This window comes from Corvus moneduloides, chromosome Z, assembly GCF_009650955.1.
Source record: "Corvus moneduloides isolate bCorMon1 chromosome Z, bCorMon1.pri, whole genome shotgun sequence".
Classification (NCBI taxonomy): Eukaryota; Metazoa; Chordata; class Aves; order Passeriformes; family Corvidae; genus Corvus; species Corvus moneduloides.
Window position 1 is genome coordinate 16,762,305 of NC_045511.1, and position 13,276 is coordinate 16,775,580.

At 40.7% G+C, this 13,276-nt stretch overlaps 1 protein-coding gene across 3 annotated transcripts in view; it reads right to left on the reverse strand.

Annotated features, from left to right (window-relative positions):
• The window catches only part of UBAP1 (ubiquitin associated protein 1), a 33,922-nt gene that overhangs the window by 11,801 nt on the left and 8,845 nt on the right, over positions 1–13,276 (reverse strand). For all 3 annotated transcript variants that reach the window (XM_032095792.1, XM_032095791.1, XM_032095790.1), the window contains exons 2-3: positions 4,553–4,593; positions 141–265 (exon numbers count right to left, since the gene is read on the reverse strand). In XM_032095792.1, coding sequence (XP_031951683.1) covers positions 141–265; positions 4,553–4,586 — 159 coding nt within the window. In that variant the 5' untranslated portion in view covers positions 4,587–4,593. The remainder of the gene's footprint in view (positions 1–140; positions 266–4,552; positions 4,594–13,276) is intronic.

The window sequence follows — 13,276 nt, forward strand, 5'->3', positions numbered from 1 at the left end:
TTATTTTTCTATACAGCCTAACAGATCTTCTAGAAATACAAGACTGTCATGTGTGCAAACTGTGACAATTTGGAATGTACAGCACCATATGTTGGGGCCAGGAGTGAGGGGAGAGAGCAGAAAGGCAAAATATAATTTACCTGGGCTTCTCTGACAAGCTGAGAAGAATCAGGAAGGCAGAAACCAATGGGTAATCCAACCTTTGCTGGGGTTTTGAACTTGTCTCCTATCTTAAATGGGACATCATCAAGGTAACTGAAAGGCCCTGAAAACAGAAGCAGAAATTGTATTAAGAAAGAAAACTCCACAACTCACAAGTTTCATGCTTGCAATTCAGACTCACATTGCTGTATTTGGGAGCTATTTTATCTCTGCTGCAGCATCTACACCAGATAACAACACAAAAGGAGTTTGAAGCTGTTTGGACCTCAGCGTCTCAGTTTAGATTAGGGAATTTGCTCAGAGTTTGTTTCATTCCTAAATTCTAGCCTGTAAGTGTTAAAAAAAAAAAAAAAAGGCAAAGCCCCTCAAAACCTCAATGCACCAGATTTTGACATCAATGCAGCCAGTATCTTAGTTCATTTGTGACAACACTATTCCTACACAACTGGATGCTGAAGCTCTTCTGAACACTGCATTCTATCTCTATAAAAAGATCCATCATTTTTTGTCATATTCCAAACAGGTTTTAAGATTACCCAGCTTTGGGACAACTGAGACAAACTACAATCCAGGTTTTGATATGCAAGTAGTAAGTAACATTTGTACAAAAGTGGTCACAAAAGCAAAGTGATGAACCAAAGCCATTCCACTTTAAATGAAACACACTGAAATACCAAGACTATTTAGCACAAAACCCCTAATTTTTGAAACAAGGCAATCTAACTTTATCAGGCCCTACATCTGTCCTTTGTATCTAGGATGACACTTTTCCTGCAAATTCACATGGAAAAACCACTTAGAGCTCAACCACCTCCAAGCAGCCAGACTGTTGGTGTGTTTTCCTTGAGCTGCAGTGAAGAAGTATGAGAAAACCCAAAATACAAACTAAACAGCTTTTCCATTAACTAAAAGTGGCCTCTTGGATCACTGGTCTAAGATTTTGGAATCACAGGCAAGGTTTCTGGCATGTGTAACAAACTGATGAGTGCCTCTAGGCCTCACTTGTTACTTCTCCCTGAGTGACACAGATACAGAAAGACATTAGTGGCAATATCTAAGATGGTGTTCAGTGACCAAGCCCTTGCTCAGTGAACTGTGACTTGCTGTTTTCATCTGACCCATTTTTATACTCTGATGGCTGTTTAAGTACTGTTTGTGTTCCCTCACTGTTGATTCATCTGCAAGCCACAGACTCCAAGAGGCTGAGCAGCTCTCAAAAACAGGAACATCCTGTCAATTTGCAGTTACAGGCTGATGTGCTGTCATTACTTGAGCTCTCATACTCTCATACATGCACACACTGGTTGGCCACAGAGTCCTGCGAGGATACTTTGAAACCATCAGGATGAACAACCTACATCCCACCTGCACCTCCCAGATGAAAAAAAAATGCTCCAGGTAGAATACAATAGTATTTTCAGTGATCCTTACTGGGAATCACACATTCAAGCATTGCACAGCCCAGCATGCAGACAGCACCTCACTGACCAACATTATCACTATTTGCAATACAGCACCCAAATCATACCTGACCTGACAATTTGAGAGCCAGATATGCCAAAGCATTTGCTCATACAGAAGTAACAGCTGTGGCAGCCTCTGCACCCAGAGCAGCAAATCATGGCCAGGTCAGAGACAACCAGATCTGCTGATTGCTGCTACCACATCCTGCTAAGTCCCACTGGCACAAGTCCTGTTCCAAGCCAGATGATCCAAGCACAGCAACATTACCTCTCCACATGGATCTCCAAGCCCAAATTGCTCAGCATGCCAATACTTGTCTTATTAGACCTATTGACAATATGTAGTGGACACTTTCCCTTGAACACCAACACCTGAAATAGATACCAGCCACAGAGGCTACAAGCACAAACTGTGGTGTTTACATACCAACACTCTTGTTTTACACAGCAAATAAAAAAAACTAAACACACCTAGACTACCTGTATTGACAGCTGCCAGCTTAACCCCAGAAGCTTGACTAAGGAATAAAAACTTCCTAGTTTCTCCCCAGTAAACTGATTTTTAAATAACAATTCCTGCTATAACCTCATTGTGAATATAACTATGAGAAAAAGCCCGTAAGCGCATATTAAAAATACATCAAATGGTTTAGGGCATTTGATGGCAAAAAGTCTGATGCAAAAATACTTAGCATTCAGTTTGTTCCAGCCCAATCAGAAAAGTACTAGCTTGGTGAAGCTGAAATATTATCCAGAGAGGCAAGAAACCTTTTCTTTTTGTCAACAGGTCACATTGAACATACTGAGGAGTAAAGGGTGCAAATTGTTTTAAACAGCACATTCTAAAGCAGTAAGAAAAACCTGCATAAATAAGATATTATGAGAGACATTAAAACAGTCACATATTCAATTGAAGCAATTTAAGTTTTTACCAAACTGTTATTTAGTAAGGCTGTTAGCCACTTCATCCTTGTATCAGATAAAAGCATACTGAGTAATTTCTGAGAATAGGCCTGGTCTCTGACACTGTGCTCTGTACTACATTCCTGGCACAACATACTACACGAGTAAGATTTCTCTCCAGTGTAACTCATAGAAGTGTCCTTCAGTTTGGCAGCAAAATGGAAGCACTTCAGAAAAAAAAAAACCCAAAACAGTTATGAGTTATGAATGGGGAACAGTTTTGAAACCATGTGGAACTTAGTTGCTGGAATTCTCAGAAATCAAGAGTTAAAAACTTTGAAATTGTATAGTGACAGCAATAATACAATGGAAATATTGAAGCACAACACTTGACATAATCCACACAGGAAAAGGGGTTCCTTTCTCTTCACTCCTACCTTGTGTTCCCATCTTCATCTCCATTTGACCACAGTCCTGAGCAACCTGCTCTAGAGGTTACCCTGCCTGAGCAGGGGGCTTGGACATGACAATCTGCAGTCCTTGCCAGTCTCAGCCATTCTGTGATTCCGTGACAGCCCTCTGACCTCTAATAAGCAGCTCAACAACAATCACAAGAGATACATCAACTATATTGACCAAGTTCATCAGCCTGCCAGAGACACAGAGCTGAAGGCAGCCATTGGGACGGATGCTCTAAACCAAAACTCACTTAGTGAGATTACTCTTAACAACCCTGGAGAAGACTGAAACAACTGCCCTGCTGATCTCTTAAGACATAATTAAGACAACAGAATTGTTCCACTACTCCTAAGAAACAGTACTCTGATGGTGTGATTAGGAACAGAGGTACACAAAGGAGCAGACAAGTTAACCAAGCAGCTCACAGCACCGTTTGTTTGGATCTTGTTATGTTGAAGCCAGGAGCATGTTCCACCACACCATATTGTTCTGGGAAATATTTAAGACATGCTGAATTCTAGCTCTGAGCAGTGCCTTTGCTAGTCTGGTTAGGCAAGGAGAGAAATAAAAACAGACATGAAAGACAAGCATATTGGAGTGTTCATAGAGACCACATACAGACACAGGAGGAACTGCTAAAGAGCTGGCAGCTATCAAATGAAGAAAACAGTTGTCTTGCAGCAGGGTCACTGGACCACAGCAAAGGAGGAGACTATCTAGAAATGAAGTTTTGGTAGGCTATTTTTATTAATCTTTAGCCATGTATTTAAGTGAGACATTTCTTACTTTGTACTTCAACTTTACACTTGCAAGACTGAATAAAAAGCTCCAGAAAAAACGGAATTCCTCAGGACCCTTTTATTGGAAAAATTATCCAGAAAGATCAAGGCTGAATTTCTAAAAGCAGAAGTTTTGATAGCCTGAAAAGTCATGAGTACTGATTTGAGGAAGCCACGTTGCATACAACGAACTGAATATTCCACAGTAATATGAATTACACTGAAATTACACCCCATTTTCGAAAAAATAAGGACATTACAGGCAAATAACTTTTATGATACCAATCACCTGCATGACTTTATGCATCTCATATGTAGATGACAGAAAAATAGAACCTCTTCTTCACTTGCCTTCTGAACCAGATTTAGTCCAATTTAGGAGACAAATTCATGGCTGAGCAAAAATGAAGCAAAATTGAATGTTATACTGAAAGTTGCACTTTCAATTCAACCTCTCATGTGACTTCCACAGGAAGATGCTACAGATCTAGTGTCCACTTCAGCAAACACCAGAGCAGTTCAACCTTGGGGAAGGGGAATGTGTTATTCTGCCATGAAGGAAGAGGGAACAGCCAGAGACTGATTTTCAGTTTAATCAGAGAACAGGCAAACACAGCATCAGCAAGCAACTATGCAAGAAGGAAGCCAAGGCACTTCATTCCTAACAAAAAACTACTCAGAGGCTAAACAGATTCGTCTCTATGGACTGTCTAGGCTAAGATATTAGTCAGCAGCAATAGTAGGATTCATCTTGTTGAAAAGACAAGGATAACAAATTTCACTTACCATGAGAGTCGGATCCCAACTTCCTAGAAGCCATTTAGAACCTGAAAAACATTTTAGAACAGCTTGAACAACTTGATATATGTAGCACAGAGTAAGTCTATGCAGTTCCAGAGTCTTATCTCTAGGTTATGGAACACAATGCAGACAGACACCTGACATGCCTGCTCCCAAGACAGATAAGCAAACATATTTTTTAGCCTTGAAACCAATTGCGCAGACAAATAACTTAGCCCAGGGTCTGCCAATTGAAATAGCACAATAAACAAGGGGGGGGAAGCCCCAGCCGAAAAACCAAAACAGCGAACAGCCAAGACACAACCAGGGTAATCAGGAAGACAAAAGAGTTACAGATCACAGCACTCAGAGGCCCCATGCCCCATGTCCCAGCCCCATGAAGCGCACCCTGCCTCCCCTGGCATTAAGAATAGCTCTTCCTACTGGAAATACCACACTGATCCTATTCAGTTTAATCCCTGCTGCTCTAAAAAGGAATACTACCATAGTGAGTACATAGCCAGTTAGCCAGCATGGCACTTGTCTAGACACCTGGGCAAGGCATAAAACAGGTACACAATAAATGGTACCATGAGGAAGATATTTTGAATATACACAAGAAACCAATGATAACAGGCCTCATCTACTGCCCACAACATTTAGAATTTGGATGCAAATCCTACATGGCCAAGATGTTAAACATAGAAGTGCCTAGCCAGTTTTTAACTAGGCCTGCCTCACAAAAAGAGTTGTTCAAGATAGAATTAGCTGTCATCTAAAACCCTGCTCCAGGATGCTTATGGTACATTCACTAACACGGGTTTTTTGCAAGACTAGAAGTACATCACAAGGTCTAGCTCAAGACACCACAGCATAATTCCTTGAGTAACTGAATTTATTTGTAAGTGCTTCTTGTGACATTATGCATGACAAAAACTCAGAGCTGCCCTTTGTCTCCGAAGTCCTCCAGCTCACAGACTGAAATGCCCAACAGCTGTTCTTCAAAACCATGGAGGCCTCTGGTACATCCCCACAGGCAGCAGAGTAGAACAACACAGGGCAGATCTAACATTCACACCCATCATTCCCCAGTCAAAGACACTTGGGACTCACTGTTTCCATTGCAGATTCCAACTGCAAATGTTACATATTGAAGGACGGTGAGGATTACACAGACAGCTTAGCTATTTCCTCCTTGCTGCTGCTGACAGGACTGGGGACAAGAAGAGCCAGTTTCAAGTACTCTAGGAAAGTCCTTTTTGCAGTGCAAAGACCCCTTTCAACATTATGTTGAAATCAACAGGTGAACCAGCCCCGGCTAATGGGAATCCAACACAAAGCTAAAGCCAAAGCTGTACGTATATCACCTGGGTGCAACAAGACTTTGTGAAACACAGTGAGCAGATGCTGGGCCATGGGGAAGTGAGTCATGCTGGGCAAGTCCAGGTGCACACTGCACATAAAAGCTGTGTGTCATCCTGCTTGGTGTTTGTTAGGTTCTCTTCATAACTCACCAACCTCTCTCAGCAGTGCTGAAACTACTCCACTAAGCCAGAAAACTGGTTCTGGCACCTGGTTCTCAGAAGCAAACAAACCATTAAGGCTTCAAAGACAGAAAGAAAAGGAGCCGAAACAGTGCCAAGCCTGCCATCCGAGGAAGGATGTCAAGGGCAAAGCCACCAGACCACCCAGTAGAGCTGCATGTCAACCACTGGAGCTGAATGAGCCTTACTGGTCCCAGTGCCCAGACTACAGACAACAGCACATGAAACAGCTGCACTTTCAGACCCAGGTCTCACTGCCAGACACGCTGCTGTGTTGCTAGTTCCTCTAAGTGAGAGTAGCAATTAAGACATCAACCGGATTTGTTGTTATTGAAAAAGCCAGGTGACATGTAAAATCATACAGCCTTCACATCCTCACCTGTCCTCTCTTTGTCACAGAAGGCTGTGTGGCACTGTGTGCAAGCACTGCCCACTATCCACTGAACTTGGGACAAAGTCTCTACACACTTCTTTTAATTTCTCCAAGTTCTTTTATCTAGTTACTACCTCAGACTGAAAAGCAAGTAGTACCTTTTTATAGGATTTACAAAACTTCTGATTAGAGGAAGTAACCTCCTCACTTTGCCAACTTAACTTGATAAGGGGGTTTTCTCAAGGCAGCACAAGTTACTAGAGGTTACTTCTCCAGAGATGTGAGTGGCAATGCATAAATCCCAACAAGCCAAAACTGCACATCCAGCTTCCAAGGAGTTTTGCAGTAGCCTATCACTCTGTAGCTGCATAAAGTCTCAGTGTCAAAATACCCCACATAAGCAATATGTATCTTGCTTTTGATGCCAATCCTGTAGTAAAATCCTCATGCTGACCTGGTGTCTGCATTAACTCCAAGGTGCAGTGGAAAAATAATTCCTCTGCCACATACAACACCTTACTTAACTACAGAACTAGCTAAGGCACATCAGCAGCAAGCTAGTCATCAAATGGATCATTTCCAGAGCCAGTCACTTTAGATTCGGGTAGCATTTGAGTTTATATCACACAGGCTCTTGCTGATGCACTCTGGGTGTGCACTTACTAAGACACCATTAATTCAGAAGGCACTTGTCAGGAAACAAAACTGTTAAGCACCATACACAGTTAACACGAGAACAGGCTGCCAGCCACATTTCATCACCCCTTTCCCAATGAAGGTTTAATCAAAATAGAGTCTTGTGCCTAAGCAGATTTGACAGGCTGTTCAGGGACCACTGTTAGAAGCATGTTGCTGTTGATCTGTCGTCCTGGCTGGGAAAACAGTATTTCAATCCAGTTAGGTGGTTAGTCATGTTGTTACTATGATTCTGGGCATTATGTAACATTAATTACACTGTGCAGTAAAGGTCTGGTTACTTTTGTTACCACTCATTTTGAAATTTAATTTGAACTTTGGACTGCTTCCAAAGCTTTATTCCAAACTAGATGACGGACAAGCACAGCCCTACCACTGTCCCCTTTGATCTCCAGACTCCAGAAAAAGATGCTGAAGGGCATTGGTGGTAACAGCACATGGTCGCATGGATTTTGGCCTGACACATTACTGCACATTGTAAATTGACAAAGGACGTACAAACTTCTTCAACACCCTTCCTTCTCTAGAGGAACCAGTTAGTTGGATAGTATTACAGGGTGTTCTTACCACCTCCTACAAGCTCTCTTCTATAAACCAAGACCTTCCTAGCCTCAGTCCCTCATTCTTGGTTCTGGCCAACTCTCCACAGACAAGATCAGGACTACAAGGGCCTAAAAGTTATAAGGAGCTGAAGCAACCTGATGTGAACTCTTCCCATCTGTATCATTTTTCACTTAGTAACACTGAGGCAGCGGGTCAGCATTCTTAAAACCAGCCAGTCAGAGGAACATGGCATAGCAGAGGAACATGGCATAGCAGAGGAACATGGCATAGCAGAGCCCAGGATGAGGGCGGAGGACTTCAGAATGATCATGGTGGAAGGGGATGGGGGACAGGGAAACAAGCACAACAACAAACAACAACACAAAGATGGAGAAACAGAAATGAAAAGGCAAAACTGATGACAGGAACAACTGGCACAGAGAGGTGACAAGCTGGAAGAGCTTGAAGAGACAGAAGTGACCATGGCAATTCACTGAGCATGTCATCACTTAAACCTGAATGACATTTAGTTGTGTGACAGACAAGGAGAACACAGAAAAGCATGACTTGGTGCAGGAAAGCAATGCCAAAGGGAGAGTCTCATCAAGAGAAGAGAACAAAAAAATTATTAGGAAGACTGACTCATGAGGACCTTCTGGGAAGTTGGGGTGTTTTATTGGTATTATTTCAATGTTTCTTCTACTTTCCCTTAAGTTTATATCTTCATTCTTTTTCTTCTGAAGGAGTTCTGACTAGACAACTAGGAAGCATCCTGCTACTAAGGATACCTATAATTGCTTTATTTATGATAATTCAAACCAATTTAACTATTTGCCAAGAAGAGCTGGACTCTTGCTGCTATATTCCTGAGTCTGGGGTGCAAACATGTCTAGATTCCAGACCATGTCAATTCCCTGAAGTAAATCCCACCTAAAATTCAGCTAAATGAAAAATGAAGGGTGAAAGGGTTATGGGTGAAAGGAAACTAAAATGCCTCGAATTATCAACCATAATCAAATCAGCACATCTATGATTTTCAGAGAAAGAGACCTGATCTTACAATTCCATTTTACCTGCTAATACACATTGTGTAGTCTACACACTACTAAGGATGTACCATTCAGTCTGAAAACTACAAAAACAAAAGGCTGAAAAAGTAATAATTTTTTTCCTGCCTCTATTACATTCATGAGCTACTACTGATTTTACAGTAAAGAAAAGAGAAAAAGTGAAAATCACTTTGATTCAAGTGATTGGTTTCTAATGGTCACAGGTGTTCAAAGTTTAGACAATGTTTTTTCAGTTTTCACTTAGCTACTTGTTTCAGTTCCAGTGAAGGGCTATAACCAACATCGAGATTCTATACACAGCCTCAAACAGCAAAAATAGAAGTCAACAGTGTCTGTTGCTAAGACAAAAGTTAAGTTTCTCATATCAAAGCTTCCCATCTACTACTTCAAGCGTCTTCAACCACTGCTACACAGCTCAGATCTCTTACAACTTCTCTCAGCAAAAAGCTGATCAGTTCACTGCAGTACAAAACAGATTCCATGCTCATTTACTGCAGTATCCAAATAGATTACATCACCCCAAAACTTGCAGCAACTGCTTCTGCTTTGTACCTGTAACAGTTCTGCAAACAAGAGCACATGGAGGTACTCCCCTCACAATAAAGCACAATGATGTTGAGTCACTGGTAACAGCTCTTTGGATTCTTTGGATAAAGCTGTAAAACTACGTGTGACGTGTTGCAACTACATGCCCACAAAACTTCCCCCCCGCCCAAAAAAAACCCCAAACCAAACAAAACAACAATTAAAAAAAAAAAAAAAAAAAAAAAAAAACAAAAAGTCCCAACACCCCCAAACCAAAAACCCACAAAGGAAAGAAAAAAAACATCTTTCACTAGTCCTAGCAGAAAAGTAAGTTCTAACTTTATCTACATTAATTCCTCTTAAGTGCTACCACAGTCCAGAAGATAAGGTAAATTAAGGTTCTTGGTCAATTTTGAGATTGACAAGAACAAACCAAACCCTCCTTGAAGCCAACAGTCTTATGGAGTTGCTATCCAGTTTTCAAGGGACACCAGTTAAAACAAATCTAATGATGTCTTCATTTTATGGGATACAAATACAAGTGGTCATCCTACATTTAACCATTCAGAGTAGGGCTTACACTGACAACAGGGGGCTGAGGGAGGAAAGTGTGAGGTATCCCTGCTGCATACATATCCCATGGATCAACAGTCCAATCAGCTGTGATGAGAGATCTGAAGAACAGCCTGTAACATCAAACTAACGCAGTTTGTTATTACTAGTGTGATGATTGAGGGGCAGAGGTACAAGGACAAATAAACTGGCACTTTCTAAAGCATTTTTCAAATACATGAGTAGGAAGGACAGGGAGGAAAGACCTTGAAGAGCAAGACTGTGTGCAGATCATATTACTGGATTACAACACTAATGATGGTCACAATATCCATTATGAGGCTTTTCATGCAGATGTTTGATTGCATTTTCCTAGCAGTGATAAACATCAGGAGACACCGATTCTTCAAACTGAGCTATTGCTTAACATGACATAGTGGGCCATTAGCCTTCTGCTTCAGGACCTCTCTGCTGGTGGCTTCCACATGCTGTCAGAGAGGCATGGCATCTCTCTGTCATTCCACATGGATTCACAACACTAACATCAGACACCTGCAGTTCCAGTTATCCTCATGTCGTGTCCCACTTTGTTCATTAAAGATGCTGCACTTGTTACAAGCACATACTGGTTAAGGATTTAAGGTTCATAACTGATAACAGACAGCTCTATCCCTCCTTTAAGATCCTGACTATGTATTTGAAACATAAGGTAATTTGCCATACACTTCACCCAGAAATCAGGAACAACTCTACAATGGCTGTGGAAATGAAGTACGCTAACATACCCATTTTTTAGTCACTCAGTGACTTACCAGCCATACAAGTTTCCAATGCAGTTGAAGTTTATACACCACATAAACCTCTAGAAATACAAGTTTCACAGGCAACAGCACAAGGAAACAGAAAAGTACTTACAGGCAGCCCTGCGGTCAAAGCAGATCAGTACAAGCTTTTCCTTTGGCCAGACACTGACATGCCAAACAACAGCATGGAAGATGCACCTATTCTAAATTCACATTTAACTGTGGCAGCAAATGGGTGACCTTTTTAAAAAGGACTCTTTCCAGAAAACTCAGTCCTGTTTCAAGAGAAAACCATCTGCAACAAACATCTAAGGCTGGACTGACTTCCAAACTCTAGAAACTTGGGCACAGTGCAGGTTCTATCAGCTCCAAGAGCAGATGAAGATTTTAGTGTGCAGTTTAGTGATTTTTAAGTTATTTAAAGATCATGTAAACAGAACAGCTCAGAGAAAAACAGATGTATTTGCTTCTTTTTTTTTTTGACTTCAAGGTCAGCTTCACTAATCTACAAAGTACAATACCACCGAAAAAAAAAGAATGGTAAACTAGAAATAGAGCACTAACTTCCCCTCCTTGAGGCACAAAAGATGCAATACAAATTTGAGAGATAAATCACAGCAAAAAATATAAATGTGCCATGCAATTCCCACATTCTAGGAAAAGAGTGAAAAAGATGACCCAGGACTCATACCAGCAACGAGGGCGGGTATAATAATCTCAATGCAGTAATGAAACAAGTCCCAAATTTGATGAGCAGAGCAACTGTTTTTAACAGCTATTTTCCTACAACTAAAGTTTGGATTGGAAATACATACTAGTTTTGAGAGTTTGAAACAGTCAGATGGTAAGCATCTGGTAACTATCAACAAATTTAGCTACTTCATCTTAATTACCGTAAGATTTCATACTACTACAAAAGAGTCATATTTCTCTAAGCAATCTTAGCACTAACTGGAGCCAGGCATATGCATTAACTTTCCTCGTTAATCACAGCACTTTAGAATAAAGCTAATATTTCAACACAACCCTTCTTGAGTGAGGGAGACTGCTAATTGCTAGTTTCAACAACAAAATAGCCTACTTACTCTGTTCTTTTGGTAATGACGCAGGAAAAAGCAGAGGAATATCCTGCACATTTAGAATGTATGCCTGGAACCCAGAATATCCCAAACTAATTAATATAATGCTCTATTTGTTGCAATGGTACTTCAATATGTAACAAGCTGATTCTGAAGTACTTGAGTATTATTAATACTTCAGACTTGTCCCAGTTATGAATGAGAGCTAGAGAGACTCTCAAAATGCTGTCAGCACAACAGAGTAAAACAGCTTTTAATCCATTAATCACAACACCCCCTTTTTAATTCAAAAATAACAGCATCTGTGCAGTTTCAAGCTTTTCGTTCTTAAGCTCTTTAACCAAGAGAGGTAACAGGTAGCTGATCTGGTATTACTTAGAAATAAGTTCAGCTCTGTTGACCATACCAGGACCTACTCCCAATACCGACACAAAAACTCAAACTATTTTGGTACAGAAAGCAATTTGTATTCATTCATTTTCAATATTTATTTATTTATTAACCAAAACTTAATGCATTTAAAAACATTACAACAATTAAATGACTATGTAAAAAATCCATTTCAAAGAAAGCCATAAGGTTGCCATCTTTTCCCTGTAAAAGCTCAGAAGAGAAATGATAGCATTTGTTTATAATTATAGTTTTGGTTATAAATTTTGTGAAATAATAACACTTACAGAATTACTTTAACAAAGCAGACAAAAAAAAAATCTATCAAGATATCAACTTGGACAAAAGTTTTTAAATGGAAAAATAAAATCTGCCAGCAGGTCAAACATCACTTGCTATTCCATGTACTGGATGTCAGCCAAAATATGGGCCTCTTGCACTGTACTAGAATAATGAGAACACTGTTATACTACTAGAGATGCATCAATTTTTCCTTTTATACTTGGGTCACATGCACTACCCACTCTCACCACACACTTAATATTTTCCTTGCAAAATTCAGTGTGGCACTGATAGAAAAAAAACTACCTGTTACATTAACTATGCCACCTCCAAACAACCCTGCCTGCCCTGCAGCAAGCAGGCTGAAACCTTGATATTTGGTGTGGGAGCCACTGTTTCATACCCTGATTGCACACTCAGCCCAAGCAGTTTCAATACACATCAGGCCAACAACAGCCTTCTCCCACTCCTGACAGGATCTCTCCCATCATGTGGTTAAAACTGCTGAACTATTCCTGTCATCTGATGTCCTTGTTTCCCACTAAAACATTTCATTTTTCTCAACTAAAAGAGCCACATTCTAAGAATATAAATTCCCTGCAAACTCACTTCATTCCTTCATGGAACGTTTTGGGTTGGAAGGGACGAACCTTCAAAGATCTAGTCCACACATTCTGTCACATAGCCAAGGGTATCTTTTTTGACCAGGTTTCTCAAAGCCCCATCCAGCCCGGCCTGGAACACCTCCAGGGATGAGCTACCTACAACTTCCCAGGGCAACCTGTTCAGGTCCTCACCACCCTCATTTATTCCTTATGTTCACTCTCAATCTTCCCTCTTTTCAGTTTCATCTTTCAGTGTTGCTATTTTCCA